The 17,678-nt window shown below is 38.9% G+C and overlaps 1 protein-coding gene across 2 annotated transcripts in view; it reads left to right on the forward strand.

The window, feature by feature from the left end:
- xylt1.L (xylosyltransferase I L homeolog) overlaps positions 1-17,678 on the forward strand; it is a 200,711-nt gene that overhangs the window by 106,003 nt on the left and 77,030 nt on the right. For both annotated transcript variants that reach the window (XM_018234364.2, NM_001092465.1), the window contains 1 exon segment: positions 27-552. In XM_018234364.2, the coding sequence (XP_018089853.1) occupies positions 27-552 (526 nt within the window).

The raw sequence follows: 17,678 nt of genomic DNA on the forward strand, positions 1-17,678 counted from the left end.
TCATATTTTCTTTTTCCTACTTGCAGAATGGCTATTTTTCTCACCGGCCCAAAGAGAAACAGCGGACAGACAGCAACAACGAAAACTCCGTCCCTAAAGACTTTGAGAACATTGACAACAGTAATTTTGCCCCAAGGACTCAGCGGCACAAGTACCAAACAGAGCTAATGAAGAAGCCTGTTAGTAAGCAGAAAGAACATATCAAGAGAAAGCTCGCCTTAGAGGGGAAGGTAAAAGAAAACTCTCTGCTGGGCAAAACTTCCAATGAGGTGTTGCAGTATGTTGGCAACGCTTCCAAGAACACCAGCAGCAGCAATCTGAAGGATTCGTATAAAAGCTCCAAGTCGCACCACACCAAGAAAAGTGGCAGCAGCTCCCCTGAAATAAAGTACGAGCTACCTCCCAAATGTGAGATAACTGGCAAAGAGGCAATATCAGCACTTTCACGGGCCAAGTCCAAACAGTGTCGGCAAGAAATTGCAGAGGTCTATTGCCAACATAAGCAGGGGAAGCTCATGCCAGAGAAAGTAACAAGGCTGTGTCCTCTGGAAGGTGAGGTTTTTCCATATTCTCCATATCCTAGAATATATCTATATCCTATCTACAATCTAAAACTATATCATGTTCAATGATAATCTATGGCTTATATTTTCATGTGCTATTTGTTGTATTTTTTTTCATGTCGGACACATTGGAACATTCACATAAAGAATATTTCTGTACATATGTTTTGTTCTAAAGGTTTCCGGGGAAAAAACTAAATGAGTCTTTGCTCTACAGACTGAAAAAATTTCCCGCAGTGCTCTGCCATCTAAGTTAATGTTTCAGGGGAGTTCAGAGAATGGTATAAATGTTACAACAATGCCTGTGCAACAAAAGCACATTGCATTGCTCTTTAAACAAGTACTTTATGGGCTGTCAGAATGGAGAACTTTAACCTCATTTTTAAAGAGAAGCATTTTTAAAGAGAAGCAAGAGGAGGATGCTACCTAATAGAAATCCGACTGAATTATCGAAGAGCTTTGAGGTTTCCAGGTTATTATAAAGCCAATTATTATATTTATGTTCTAGGAAATGTTCCAGTTTTTCCGAACCGACCGTATGCCCACAGGAATTGCAATTTTTGTGACCAGAAGGCAATTCGCAGTGTTTATTTTCACGGTGTGAGCTGTAGCTATTAAAAAGGATGCCTTAATGTCCTATAGAACTTTCATAAGTGCTAGTGTGTGATACAGTAGACCTGAAATGTGAAACAAACTCTCATACCATAATCTGCTCCAAGCACAAACACTAAGGGGCACATTTACGAAGGGTCGAAGTGAATTTTCGAATTCCAAAAACTTCGAATTTCGAAGTAATTTTTGGATGCTTCGACCATTGAATAGGCCAAATTCGACTTCGATTCGAACTTGAAAATCTAAGTACTGTCTCTTTAAAAAAGTTTGACTTCGACACTTCGCCACCTTAAACCTGCCAAATTACTATGTTAGTCTATGGGGACCTCCTAGAACCTATATATACGTTTTGAGAAGTCGAAGTACGATCTTAAAAATCCTTCGACTTCGTCTTCGAATGTCGGACTACCCTTTTCGACGGTCGAATTTCAACGTTTTTTTCACTTCGAAATTCAAACCTTGATAAATCTGCACCTGAGGTTTGAGTTGTTTTTTCCACGAATATAGTATTCGAATTTAAATTTTTGGTCAAAACTCACATTTTCAGGTTAAAAAAAAACCTCAAATCGATCAAGTTTTTAAAAATAAAAAAAATTGAATATTAGAGATTTATTATACCTCCACCCTGGAAATAGCTCGAATACGCAAATACACCACCTAAATCCTGTTGAGGTGCTGTAGAAGTCAATGGCAGAGGTCCCTGGAACCATTTGGAGAGGTTAACAGCCTGCTTGATGTTCGAGTTTTTTTCGTAGGGTTTTGCCTGAAAACTTTTGGGCTAAATCAGTTTGAGTTTTCAGGTTGCTTTTCAGGTACTCACAGAATCAGGTTTTTGCCATTAGAGTTTTTTGAGTAAGATACCATTTGAGTTTCAAGGTCATTTCAGTTCATTCGAGGTAAAAAAGAAAACCTTTGTTAAATCAGACCCTAACTTTGGGCCTTGCAGGAACAGTTCAGTGTAAAATTAAAAATTGGGTAAATAGATAGGCTGTGCAAAATAAAACATGTTTCTAATATAGTTAGTTAGCCAAAAATGTAATGTATAAAGGCTGGAATGACTGGATGTGTAACATAATAGCCAGAACACAACTTCCTGCTTTTCAGCTCTCTAACTCTGAGTTAGTCAGCGACTTGAAGGGGGGCCACATGAGACATAACTGTTAAGTGAGTTTGCAATTAATCCTCAGCATGCAGCTCAGATTCAAAAGCAACCGTTATGACCCATGTGGCCCCCCCTCAAGTCACTGATTGGTTACTGCCTGGTAACCAATCAGTGGAAAGCAGGAAGTAGTGTTCTGGCTACAACCTATCTATTTACCCAGTTTTTATTTTTACCTTGTATTTTACTTATCTTTAAAAAAGTTACATTCCAGATAAGGCGTTATGAGCCTTAGGTTAAGGCCAGACGAGGAGATTCGGGGAGGTTTTGTCGCCTTGCGACTTATCGCCACGTCTTTTGCGCGACTATCTCCAAGAACTGCCTCATTGTTTTTTCCCCATAGGCTACAGCGCAAAACCTCCCCGAATCTCCTTGTCTGGCCTTACCCTTACACCCACTGGTTCAGGCTGTTAAACTTGGCTTGTGAATGCCACACAATTTCCCAGCGATGCCGTTTATCTCCATTGTAGGTAAACATCATCCAGGTGTCGTGCCGGTTCTTATAATGTCTCATGGTAGAGAAGAAAAGATCTGCGGTCTGTTTCCTGATGATGCTTGAACGTTAAATATTTACGCATTAGGTTAACAGATTCATTTATTATGTTTGTGTAAAGAGCTGTGGCTTGCACTGAGATGTCATCCTCTATGTAATTCCCTTGCATTTAGCTACAGATGCACACTAGTTCAAAGCTACACAGACGCTAAATGTGGACATCAATCATGATAAACAATTCCATGGAGGGTGCTTGTCATAAAGTCTTACTGAGGCAGTCACATCTGCTCTTATTGATAGGAATTACCTTCTGCAAATCTATTTCTTTTTATTTATTTTCCTATTGTTTTTTTCCTTCTTTGCCAAGAAAACAGTCTGGTGTGAGATATCTAGAGATAAACATGATTAGATAAAATATTGAAAGCACAGAGCGAAAGCTGTTCCATGCTCTGGAGCTGCCGTGACAAATATTTCCTTCAAACAAATGCTGCCGGTTATTAAAGGAGAAGGAAAGGAATAATAAATATAAATGTTTGCTTGTTCTGACCAAATTTAGGAGTTTAAAGGGGTTGTTCACCTTAACTATTAGTATGATGTAGAGAGTGATATTTTAAGACAATTTGCAGTTGGTTTTCATTTTTTATTTGTGGTTTTTGAGTTTTTAATTTTAGCTTTTTTTTTTAAGAGACTGGAATATGAATAAGGGAGGGCCTCAACAGCACGATAAGTAAAAAAGTAGCAATAACAATAATTCTGTAACCTTTTTTTACATGGGGTCAGTGACCCCATTTGATTTAATTAATAGTTATAGACATAGCAATTGGCACCCAAAAATGGACTTTGCACACTGCACTTCAAAGATGACCCCTAGGGGCACATTTACTTAGGGTCGAATATCGAGGGTTAATTAACCCTCGATATTCGACTGTCGAAGTTAAATCCTTTGACTTTGAATATCGAAGTCGAAGGATTTACCGCAATTTGTTCGATCGAACGATCGAAGGAAAAATCGTTCAATCGAACAATTAAATCCTTCGATCGAACGATTAAATCCTTCAAATCGAACGAATCAAAGGATTTTAATCCATCGATCGAACGATTTTCCTTTGACCAAAAAATTGTTAGAAACCTATGGGGAACCTTCCCCATAGGCAAATATTGAGGTTCAGTAGGTTTTACTTGGCGAAGTAGGGGGTCGAAATTTTTTTTAAAGAGACAGTACTTCGACTATCGAATGGTCGAATAGTTGAACGATTTTTAGTTTGAATCGTTCCATTCGAAGTCGAAGGTTGAAGTAGCCAATTCGATGGTCGAAGTAGCCAAAAAAATCATTCGAAATTTGAAGTTTTTTTTATTCTATTCCTTCACTTGAACTAAGTAAATGTGCCCCCAAGTGTATATAGAATCAGTGTCGGACTGGGGTGCCTGGGGCCCACCAGGAAATAAGCCCACAGCCCTACAGTAAACAAGAATGCCCACAAATAAATATCAAAATTAACATTTTTATTTTAAAAAAAAACAGGAATGAGCGTAACAATATTAAATTAATATATCTTGTTCAACTCTCCAGTTTGACATTTCAGCAGCAACCAGGTTGCTAGGGTCTAAATTACCCTAGCAACCAGGAAGTGGTTTGAGTCAGAAGTAGGGGAAATAAAGTGAAAACTATACGTGCTAAAAGATTACAATTTCAAATTTCATGTATAATACTCCCAGAATTCATAGCAGCATGGCACAGTGGCAATTTCATGTATAAATATCCCCAGAATTCATAGAAGGATGGCAAGGTGGGGGGGGTGAAATCTGGAAAGCAGCCATCCACGTTTCTCAACTTTAGATAAAACCCAACGTAAAGAAATCCTTCCCACACCTCGTCTTCAGGACCCACAAAATGTGGACGGGATATTCAAATAACCGAGTATGTGATTCGACGATGCAGCTCTATTGCTGTTCTTTGAGCTGCCTGCTTGTTCTCTTCTGACGCATGCTGAAGTGAGAGCTACGTTGAACTGCAGGCAGGTGGTGGGCCATGCGATCGGATCCGTGATCTATCAATAGGCGGAAGCAGAGTAAGGGGTGCGGGCAGTGGGCCCATTGGCAATCGTTTACCGGATTACTTCTGATTTTAGTGGGGCCCATTATCCGCTTGTCAAACATGGACTGTATAGTAAAAAAATTATTATTGTGCTAGGGGCTCATCAAGGCTGGGGCCCACCGGGTTTTTTCCCGGGACCCCAGCAGGCCTGTCCGAACCTGTATAGAATTGAATATAGCCAATATGGTCTGGGGTCAACAAAAGCTGAAGTATACAATTTTGTGCAAATATAGTGGTACTCAGTTAGCGAGAACTTTAAATTCATAATTTGTAATCAATGTGTATCGAAAAGCTGTTAAAGGGGTTGCGACAACTTTTAGTATGATCTAGAGAGTGATATCCTTTGACAATTTGCAATTGGTTTTAATTTTTTTGTGTTTTTTGGGTTATTTAGCTTTTTAATCAGCAGCTCTCCAGTTTGTAATGTCAGCAATCTAGTTGCTAGGGTCCAAATTACCCTAGCAGCAATGCATTGATTTGAATAAGAGACTAGAACAGGAATAGGAGAGGGTCTGAACGAAAGATGAGTAAGAAAAATAATACATTTGTAACCTTAAAGAGCACTTCATTTTTAGATGGGGTCAGTGACCCCCATTTGAAAGTTGGAAAGAGTCAGAAGAAGAAGAAGACAAATAGTAAACTATAATAAACTATAAATAAAATGTCTAATGAAGAACAATTGAAAGTTGATTAGAATTGTCCATTCTATAACAAATGAAAAGTTAACTTGAAGATGAACCACCCTAAAATGATCATTTCTTCCATTTTACAGCATTTTGATTTTGGGGTTTATATCCCTTTTAATTTTATGCCAGCTTCAGTACAGCTGCATGAATTTACAAAAGTCAGTCTACAAAGGTTACTGAGTTTTGTTCCATCTTCTTTCTAATGTGATATATTTTAGTCACGTTCTCTGCTCGCATTTATCTGCAGACATTTAATCCATTAGCCGACATGGCAGAAATGTTATGAAAAGCCATAAACAGTCTCGCCCTGGCATTTAAGAGGGAATGCTTTTGCAGACTAAACACCACATCAATTTGATGCTCTATAGACTTTTTCTGTTGTAGTAAATTTACTGTGAATCCACTAATTAGGAATAACCAAAACTAAAACAATATCAAGAGCATTAAGATAGCAGCATGGTCCGGCATGAATAGCGCCAAGGGAACAAGCTGTTTGCTTGTTCTTATAAGAGATTTGTTAATACACCACACCAGGCATATGCAATGTAAAGGCTATAATACCTTAAAGAGATATGGCTGTTAGTGTGTATTGCACAGTGGCTGAGTGAGTAGTACTTCTGCCTTGTAGCACTGGGGTACATGGTTCAATCCCAGCCAAGGAGTTTGTATGTTCATCATGTGTCTGCAGGGGTTCCCCTAGGTACTCCAGTGTCCTCCCATACTCCAAAAACATAAAGGCAAGTTAATTGCCTCCTGATTAGTGTGAGTGAATGTGATAGGGACTTTAGACTGTAAGTGCGACTGAGTCAGGGACTGATGTATCATTTGTATAAATGCATTGGCACTATGTAAATAAGAGATAAATAAATACAGTTGTACTGTAGTCTAACCTATTTTTTTATCTAAACTATATTTTATCAGCAGGAGTTAATTTGCCTTTCCTAAAAAGCTGCTTTTACTGTATCACAGATTCCAACACAGATCTAAAGGAATCTGGGAGCATTTGTCTCTGCCCCTAGCAATGTCCCGATCACATCCCTGATCCACGCAGGCCATGTCCCCTTATCATGATCCCTGCTTTTATACTTTTAACTTTTATGCTTTTCATTGGCAGGGTTAGCAATGGGTTTGGGTGTAAACTACTGATTTTGAGTAACTGGGCTTTTTGGCTCAAGTGCCAGCTCTTATGGCAACACATTTAGTGGGGAGGAGGTAAAGTGCCAGATACAATTATATTGTTTCTTTTTCCCACTATAATACAACTGTACTACAATATGTCCTGACATGGCTAAGAATTACATGGAAAGGTAGAATCACGCGATAAACCCTTCTGAAAATTCAGGTTTAGAATCTGGAAATGGGTAGAATTGAATTTTATTCATTGTGCACATTACATTTTTTGGGGAGCTGCAGCTTTGGAATGCTCTATTTATGTATTACTGCAAGCCACATGAATGTTATCGCTATTTTTTATATACTTATTGTGTTATTCACTGCAACCAATTTAGAGTTCTCTTGCTACGTATAGAAAATATTCTGAATGTACTTCATATTGGGCATAGCCCCCTTGGGAGTACCTGAAACAATGGCAGGGGGAGCTTAGCTTGAAGGCCAGGTAGGGTAAAATTCAACCAAAAGTCCAGCTTGATATTTTAGTTTGAAAATATCTTTGCTGACTTTAATGCCTTTAATGTAATTTTTGTTATGTTATGGAATGGTCAATTCTAAGCAACTTTTCAATTGGTTTTCATTATTTATTTTTTATAGTTATTTGACTTTTTCTTCTGTCTCTTTGCAGTTTTCAAATGGGAATCACTGACTCCCTTCTAAAAAACAAATGCCCTGTAAGGCTACAAATGTATTATTATTGTTACTTTTTATTACAGATTTTTCTATTCAGGCCGTCTCCGATTCATATAGGAGAGTGCCTGATTATTTTGATTTGATGATTCAAATCAATGCATGGTTGCTAGGGTAATTTGGACCCTAGTTACTAGATTGCTTAAGATGCAAACTGGAGATCTTTCCGTAATTTGGATCTTCATACCTAGAAAATCATGTAAACATTAAATAAACCCAATAGGCCAGTTTTGTTTCCAATAAGGATTAATAATATCTTAGTTGGGATCAAGTACAAGGTACTGTTTTATTAATATTTTTTTTTAAAGAAATTTGGATTATTTGGATAAAATCATGTCTATGGGAGATTACCTTTTCGTAATTCAGAGCTTTCTGGATAACTGGCTTCCTGCAAACGGATCTCATACCTGTAATAGTTATCGTCTCTCCCCATCAGTGCATAACAGTACAATGTTTATTGGGAATAAACAGAAAACATGATTTTCATAGGTGTTTGTAGATCGCTTTTAGACAGGAAAAAATAACTTTTCAGCTCCATTAAAAGGACTAGCATTTAAAATAAAATAGTTGAATGGCTGCGAAATGTTCCCTTTTGTATAGTCCAGACAGTCATAAAAATATGTTAAGTTGTATCTTATGGTTTTATAACCTAGAAAAGCTACAGTTCTCTTTCCTTATACTGCAACAACATATTCAGCCAGAATTGAAATGCATTTTCTATGTACCTAAGCAGGCACACTTCTGTGAGTGAAATATAACCTTGCTGCCTACTACTGACGTCATTTCATGTTTCGGCAGCTTATGAGTCACCTAATGTGCCCCTACGCTTGACAGCCCAGCCTAACTACAACAATATCATGCTTCAGTGTGTTCACATAGTCAGAAGCAAGGTCTCCACCCTGTGTCCATCTGCAGACCTAGAAGGTACAATAGCAGCCAAGGCCATAATTACAAATTTACTGGCAATGTACTTGTCAGTAAATTTGTAATACCCTCTGATCTGCCTTAATTACTGCTCAGTCTGACCTTCTCCATCCTGATTCCCCCACCCCAGAATCTACCAAATGGTCTGCCCATTGATCTCACCTCTCTGCTCCTTTATGGCATTGCTCCTCCTCCTTTCTTATGTCACTGTTCTGCACCTCCTACATCACCAGTACACCCAGCATGCCCTGCTGGTATTTTAGGATCCCAAAAGTAGCAACCCCACGGACTGGTCAAAAGTACTCCAGCCAGATGTTTGTAAATTTGCTGAAGTAGATCCAGTACACTGATTTTGCTGGTGACAGTATTTTTATGCTAGGAAAAGACCTGTAATCCAAAGAGCAGAGAGGTTATTATTTACTGAAGAAGGAAGCTGTTTTTGTTTCTGTAAGTAATCTGGGAATAAAAATAACTCTGACCTTGCCGACCACATGCCATTTCCAGTAATCTACAATACAAGTTACCTATGCACGGAAAATAGTCTTGTAATATTAATCAAATTCTGTAAATGTAAGAGCTTTATTCATGTATTTTGGTATTTCTGCCTCTTTACAGGGCCGCTATGCCATCATTTTTTTATTATATTTCTTTTTTATTTATTATTTTTCTCATACACACATGTTCCTTCTGAAGGATTCTGAGATAATGGGCCGAAATGTAAAGGTAATCAAGCCTGTTAAAGAGATACTGACATCAGAAAATAAGCTTTTTTATTATCTATCATAACATTGTCTTTGAATGCCATTTATAATTTTGCCATAAAAGTATTTGCCTGATGATTTTTACATTACTTTTCTTACCCCCATGTTCCTCTATGAGGGGGCTGCCATATTTGTGCAGCAGTAGTCCGTTAGCATTAGAGACTGTAATTGACAGGTTAAGAAGGGACAGTCAGATTTACAAAACAGTCAGATTGACAAATCAGTCAGGTTTAGGAACTTCAAGTGACAATTACTTACAAAAGCAGATATATCCGCAAAAAACGATCAACATGACCTATAGGCAACTTTTAATGTAGATTAATATTTAAAAAAAAACATTTTTAGAGTCAGTATTACTTTAAGCAAAGTGCTGCAACAAATTTGAAGCTACAGTGGCCCTTTAACATGAGGATACCTGTAATGTAATGTTTTTACTTGGTCTCTGAAGCTAATGCAATGAATGAGATGTTTGCTTGCAAGCACCAGACCAATAAATGTTACACACTGATTAATTGCCAAGAGTTACTAGAACTAGAGCAAACTTGGCATTGTGAAAAGTTCACTTCTTATTTAGAGAATCAAGGGAGCAATCACTCTGTGTGGCCTATTATTTAAATCTTATCAATAAGTTTTATAAAGCTAAGTGATTTTACATGGACAAAAAAAAACATTGTGAAGTTTTGTTTCCCAGTTTTAAATGTTTGTTCTGATTTCAGCTTGTATTATATGACTTCTAATAATCAATTGACCACGAGCCACAGAGCCACCCTCAGTCTGCCCTTTATTTATGTAAGGTAACAGATTTAAGTAAGCACTTAACAGAGGGCAGCTGACCTGTAAAGAAAACAGAAACAAAGGGAACATGTACAGGAAGTATGATAGTTTTGTTAACACTGGAACACTTATGTAAGAGGCAGCAAACAGCACAGCAGTATTTAATGACAGACAATTACAATTACATTTGGGGATGAATGGATATATATTCTCTTCAGTATCCCTGGAACAACAGCAGTTATCTTAAACATTGTTATGAGCTAAGGGGGTAAATTTACTTACCTTTGAAGTTTTGCCAGCGTTGGCTTAGCCGCATTTCGCCAGACGAAATTTCGCCAGCTAATTCACTAAAATCTGAAGTTGCGCTCAGGGAGGCGAAAGGTAGGGAAGTTGCGCTAGCGTTACTTCATCAAGCAAATCGAAGTTACGCTAGTGATGCCTAATTTGCATACGGCGCCAAGTTAAAGTATAATGGACGTATATGTAGCAGCAAATACATTACACTACACAAGCCTGGGAAAGCTTCATAAAATGAAATAGAGTTGTTATTTTGCCCTATACATGTGCCCAGTGTATAGTTTAGGTGCCATATGTTAGGAAATGTAGGGGGGAAGGAGGGTACCCCCAAAAACATTTACAAACTTTTTCAGCATATCACCGTTTAAAAAGTAAAAGACGCCAGCATTTTTTGGGACTTAGAAAAAGTTTCAACTTTTTTTGAAGCAAGCCCTAAATACTCTATTGCACTTCGCCTGGTCTGAGGTGGGGAAGGCAGGTCTGGCGCAAGAGGTAACGTTCAGTAAAATGCACAAGTTTGAATTAGCATAGTTACGTCCCATAGTGCAACTTCAAGCGGCATAAGGGTGTGAAGTAGCGCTATAGTAGGTCCACTTCGCTAGCGAATTTACGCCAGCACCCGTTAGTAAATCGGCAAAGTAACAAAATGACGTCACGGTTTTCGCTTTAGTGAGGGTCTGCAAAGTTTTTGACCACAAGGATAAACTGTATAACACAATAAACCCTAGGGGGTACTGTAATCCAACTGGGTACAGCACTTCTATGTGTAACAGTCATTCCAAGCTAAGGGGACTTCTCTTGGTAATCAATATTATTTTCTGTTTTCCGCACCTCCTAACATATCACCATTGGCAAAAATAAGTTGGAGGAAATGGTACAGGGCTGTGAAATATGCTGGCGCTATATAAATAAATAATACTAATAATACAAACACCTCTGCTTTATACTGTTAGGTATCTGCCTATTATTGCATAGTCATATTACTGAAAGAAGCCAAGGGATAATGTAGTATAGGAATCAGTGACCCTAGCAACCATGTCATTTTGATTTTCAGGCTGGAGTGAGCCAGATCATGAAAAGCAAATAACAGTGCTTAATTAATTACTTAGATCTCCATGATAATGAAGGTTCATTTCCCTTTGAATATCAATTTTTTATACAGTGACCCTCCCTATCGGCTGTCTTGTGAACTATTTATTTAATCCATTATCCCAAATGCGGTTGCCATTGATTATGTACCCAGTTTGAGTTGGCAACGATGCATTTACGTCGGGAAGGCAACATTCACCTTGAGGCTGCGTTTGTGCATAGTAATACAGAACTAGAGTCATTTTATATTTCAAGCAGTTTCCTATAATTTACATTTGTTCAGTATCTCCGTCTCCCCAGTACATGGTGCTCTGCCTGTACAGACTGGTTTAATAGAAATCCAATCCCTAAAGTGTGTTGCAGAATATATTTTAGTTAGGTTGGCTATTGCAGCCCGAGTAGCCAAGTGTGGCAGGCCCAGCCAAGAAAAGCTATTTTTTAGTGTTCAATTTCTTTTGTCATTTTGTATAATAAAATATTAGTGGTAGGATCTACAGTACATAAGCACCTAGTTTGGACTTGAATCCATAAATGCAAGCAGTCTTTTAACCCCATATTAAATGTGATCTAGCATGCAGAGCTTGTGTCTTTACATGGTTTTAGAAATCCTTGGTTTCATCCAATATCTTTTTGTTTTCCAATAGAGGATACCTTATTTCTTATATATATACAGCATCATACACAAGAGCCACGAATAACTAGTAAGATACATCTTGCAGAGCAATACCTCTTTATATCTGAATATATCTTCTCTGTTGTATATGCACCCCCTCTGTCCATCTGTGTTCCCCTCCATGTGGGATTATGATGTCTCCTATTAACCCTGCAGTTTTTACTTGTGCTGAAGGATATAATATAAAGGTTTATTTCAATGAGAAAGTTTTAGACCCTTCTATTTACTGCATGTGCCTATTGTAAAATTCCCACATGGACATTCTATACTGGCATCTCTGCATTGTTTTGTATCTTTGTCCCACACAAACCTGCCATGCGATATTAGGCATAAATAATAATCACTATATGACTTCCCGTAACCAATTATCATTAAAAAAATAGGTTCTTTAATCCACATACAGGTATGGGATCCATTAACCCGGAAACCCGTTATCCAGAAATCTCAGAATTATGGAAAGGCCATCCCCCGAAGACTCTGACTGTTGTCATCCTGCTGGGATTCAGATCCATGGAGCAGGGGCACTGAGCAGATCTACTTCTCGCAGGCTGCAAAAATACGCAGGTTGATGGGCTGCGTGCCCATAGCCTTAGACTTCATTTTATACAAATAATCCACATTTTTTAAAATGATTTTGGTTTTCTCTGTAATAATAAAACAGTACCTTGTACTTGATGCTAACTAGGATATCATTTATCCTTATTGGAAGCAAAACCAGCCAATTGGGTTTATTTAATGTTTACATGATTTTCTAGACTTCAGGTATTTTCTAGACTTAAGGTATAAATATCCAAAGTACATAAAGATCCATTCTTTGGAAAAGCACAGGTTCCGAGCATTCTGGATAACAGATCCCATACTTGTTCAAGTAAGACTCTTGCTGGTGTAGAAACATCAGGTCAGACAACCAAGAGTTGGGTCTACCTGGGACAAATAGCAAATGAGAGGGAGTTAATGCATTTATGATAGCTGGCTGTTTAGCATAAGGCTTATTCTTAAACCCCCTGCTCTACTTGCTTGGCAATTCTGAGAAGAATTCGATTTTTGTCAGTCACTGTTTGGCTGTGATACTTTTACTTTAAACTTGCATTGAGTAACAACAAGCAAAAAGTTAGGCTTTATCCAAACCATTAATCTGCAACCACCTTTAAGCTCCAGTCTGCTCTGCTCGATCTTAATACCAAAACGATATATATGTGGTTTATGTTTGTCAGTCAAGTTCAAGTTAATCCAAGCTAGTCTGTAATGTTAAAATGTATTTTCTTAATGGAAGAAAAAACGATGTTCACTTTGGCCTGCACTTTGAATACAAATATAAAGATAACTATAATCACTCTTTATTTTGTGGCATGGAATGTGGAACAACGATTAACAGGGAGATTGTGGGGAGGGATTTCTTTCATTCATGTGGTCTTACAAGTTCTAGACAAGGAAAAAATCATTGTACAGACTTTAGACATTTCCCAGGCTACATGGTGAGTGGAATTCCTGCCTCCTGTTACAAAGGAACGCAGAGGAACCCTGGTGATATTGACACCTCCAGACAGGCGGTAGCTCCAGGGTCCCCTTAGTGTCACACGTCAGTAGGTGCAGGAAAAAAACCTTGTGTCTAAAGAATCGGATGCTGGAATTCAGGGCGGAAAACTCTGCATTACTGGAAAAACTTAGTGCACTTGCAGATGTAAATTAGCCCTACTGTATGTGTAAAGCTTAGATATCAGTTCATTAAGAGAAAGAAAAATTGATTTATTTCCCTGGACTGTAATAGATATTTTCCAACCTTCTGGCTACAACTCCCAGCACCCCAGATTACACTGTTACAAGAATGAATTTAGGGAAACTGACTTGATATCAATGTGTTGTAACCAGGGGTGCTCCGCCAATGAGGCGAGTTGAGGCTGTCGCCTCAGGCAGCAGCGCCCCACTAGGTACCAGGGGCAGCAAAAATGCTGCTCCTGGTACTTTAAGAGCGAATTTCTGGGGGAGGGGGGCAGCAGCAACTGCTGCTGCCTCAGGCGGCAGAGGGGCCAGGATCGCCCCTGGTTGTAACATTCGTCAGGCATAGGGTTGCTGCCTTTCCCCACCGGTAATTCTGGGCGAGAGCAGGAGGATGATGTCACAGCAGCAGGACAGTGACATTGCGGGCGGGTTGATGACATGGTGAGGGTGGGTTGGTGGGCGTGGCTTTGATGTGGCGAATAGTGATTGGTCAATCATTTCATCAATCTTAGGGAATCCTGCTTGATTTTCCAAAATATGAAAACCGGGCAAGCGGATTTGACCCGGACTGCCCTTCTGAAAACTGAGTTGTCGGGTCAAAACTGGACAGATGACAACCCTAGTCAGGCATCCTACTGGCTTGCATCTCATTGTGTACTGTACTGTACTGTACATATGCTTTTAGCTCCCCACATGAGATGGGGGTCAGTGATCTTTTCTAATATGAGCCCACACACTGATATATTTTATCTTGCAACGTTCCTATTTTTTTTTTCTTGAGTTAGCAAAGTCACCCAAGTGAAAAATGTGTCTCCGCAATGTTTCCACTCTTTTCTTTCGATTCAGCTGCAGGTCATTTGGAAACTCTGAATCATCTTTTAAATTAGTTTGGAGATAAAGGTCAGTACATAGTGGCTGCGAGAGCAGTGGAACTTAAATCAAGATCAAATGCAGTTCCCCTAAGCTTGCATGTTCAGGAAATGATGCATGATAACTAACCTCAAACCGAAAATCTCCCACATCTCTAGTAGTTCAAGTGGCCAGTGAGATGGCAGTTGCTTTTTTTTTTGTATGAATGGGCATGCTGTACCATTATCTGTAAAGGCTTTTATAATCCACAAATAAAGAAACTAAGAGATGCAAATAGGGAGAAAACCAAGGGGGCTCCCCCATGTGCGTCTATAACACATTCCAAAGCTTAAGTGCATGATGATGGCAAAGCCCCACACAGTCGGCACTTGTTACAACACACAAGCATCCTTTGTATTTTCCTTGCTGCCGGTACCGTTCACCTGCTGAATTATGAATACCTGGTAATTCCTGTCTGAGCTTTATGTACAAATGTGACATGTGGCGCCTTTATGCATCTGTAACAGCCCTCGTTTGTGAGCGAAATGCTGCCGCTGCTGCTGACAACTGCACAACTGTTTGCTCTTAAAAATCTGAAACATTCAGCAAATTTCATTTTTCAAAGTGCCCATTCTGTCTTGCTTGTATAAATGTAGAACATGATTATGCTGGGTATTATTGTTTTTTTTAACTCTTTATTTAGAATTTTTCCTTTTTTTTTTTTTATAACAAAACATGCATTCACATTATTGGTTCAGAAAAAAGGGTAAAAGCACAGATTTGCATAATAAGAGTACAGCATGGTTTTCTGGTGTCAGTAGTGGGTGGTGTATTATTAAGCGCCCTGCACAGTGGAGAAAGTGGTAGGTTGTGTCAACCACATAAATGAAAAAAGGAAATAGAAATAAAGCAAAAGATTAACCAACGTTTTAACAGCCTGTGCAGTGAGTCCCAAGGTACAATTGGTTTTATGCCTTCTGCACTCTCTAGTGTCTCCCCCCCTGTCTACATAACTCATGTCAGCCAATCCCTACTGACGCGTTTTGCACCATTGGGTGATTCAACTGTAGTAACCCCCTTCCAGGCTGTACCTCCAAAGCAGAGAACTAGGGGATTCATCAATTCTCAAGGACATTTCAGGGTCTTGCAGCCCAGACTGATATTCTCCATTTCCCACTCTGATGTAAAAGTGGCACATTTATAAACACTGGTTAGATTCAGTAATTCGATTTTTTAGCCAGCTGTATGTAGAACAATGGAAGCAAACATCTCATTGGTTATTGCCCTGATGCAAATGTGCCCAGTGTTTATAAATGAGCCATGAGAACCCCCTGCCTATGCTTTCTTTGCTGGATGCCACAGGAATCGGCATCAATTAACAGAGTTCCCTGTAGTTTGTAGGATTTGGCTGCATTGGAATAGGTGTTCCCTGGCAGAACAGGTTGTTAAAATGCCAGCCTGAAAGGGTTATTACATTGTCAAGATCTATAGACCAGCATAGTTATAAATCTATGTCCATCACAAAGTGTTCTGCAAGTTTTAAGGTATAGTCAGCAACTTTATAGGCACCATGTGGCTCGAAAATGTAGTTCATCCATTCAGTTTATGTATTTGCAGAGCTAAATATAAGGGTCACGTAGCTGTCTTAAAGGAGAGCTAAATACTAAAATGAACATGGCTAGAAATGCTGTATTTTATATGCTGAACTTACCAGCAGAAAGGTTTAGCAGCCCTATAACAGTAATGGTCCAAAATTTAAAGCTGCACTCGGCAGCTCGCCATCTTGGATCTTGTTAGGCAATTTTTCAAGCGTCAGTGATGCTGCACATGCTCAGTGAGCTCTGGCCAGAGGTTGAGAAGCTAAGCTTAAAGGTCACTGGAAATCATCCAGAGGAAAATGTAGTTGCATCATTCATAACAGCTGATGCTACAGAGATGGTTATGAAATTCTGTAGCAGAGTAAACTGGTTTCTGAGATGGGATATAAAGGGTGGATTTTCTTGTCTGATTTCATCCTGTTTTAGAATGAGGCACTCGTGTATAAAAACACTTGGTGGTGAAATTGTTGCTAATGTCACTGGTTGATCATATATTGTATAACAGTATCCATCACATAAAGCACAATCACTTGATGTAGGTGAGCATGTCGGCTGCATTTAAATCCATAACATGTTTATAAATACACAGAAAGCAGCAGGGGAGCAGTACTGCCAGTGCAGTGAGGTTTTATGTGTCACATTGTAATAACGATTTGCATGTCTTTCTCAGTGATAAAATAGGCTGCGGATAACTAAGGAAAGCCGTGTTTGTTTTTTTCCCCCTTTTCTACTGTTATTTCAGCATAAGATAAAGCAAGTTCTATCCAAGTGCTGCTTTTCATATAGCAAAATTAACATGGATTTATATGAATTTTGGCCTCTGGTTTAGGGCAGTTGCACACTTGGGGCTATCCCATGGAAAAATAATTTTATTTCGACATGTACAGTATGGCCATCTTTATGGAGGTGTACAAAAGACTGAATGTATGAGAGATACTCAGAGAAGCTAGGAGAGCCAATCAAGTATGAATTATACATTTGTAAAAGATACACATGGTTCTGGGTATAATTATGAAAAGCAGCCGTGTTAAAGGAGAACTAAAGCGTAACAAAGAAATAGGCTAGGAACGCTGCACATTATGTTTGGATATTCTGTACCAGCCGAAAACAACCTCAGCCCTTTAGCAGTGAAGATCTGTGCCCCTTAAAATGCCCCAGTTGCCCACCATCTTTTTTTGCTGCTTCACTGCTCAGGATCTGGGCTGATGTCAGTTGTCTGAGCTTAGGGACCCCCTCACAATATATTGTGTATATATAAAATATAAAGGTCACAATAATAGCTGATTGATAATTGTTTTAGATTCTTGTTACATGGCAACCAAAACATCAGTGCAGTTAGCAGCAGAATTTAATAATTTATTAATCTGCCCTGTAAAATCAGCTTCTATGAAATGTGAACCTTATTTTCTGCTTCATGATTTGGAGCGACCCCTAGGCTTATCTGCCCAGACCACACTGAGCATGTGCAGTGTCACTGACACTCCTAACAAAATCCAAGATGGTGAGCTCCTGTGCTTGCTTTTTAT

This window comes from Xenopus laevis, chromosome 9_10L (assembly GCF_017654675.1).
Source record: "Xenopus laevis strain J_2021 chromosome 9_10L, Xenopus_laevis_v10.1, whole genome shotgun sequence".
NCBI classification, from domain to species: domain Eukaryota; kingdom Metazoa; phylum Chordata; class Amphibia; order Anura; family Pipidae; genus Xenopus; species Xenopus laevis.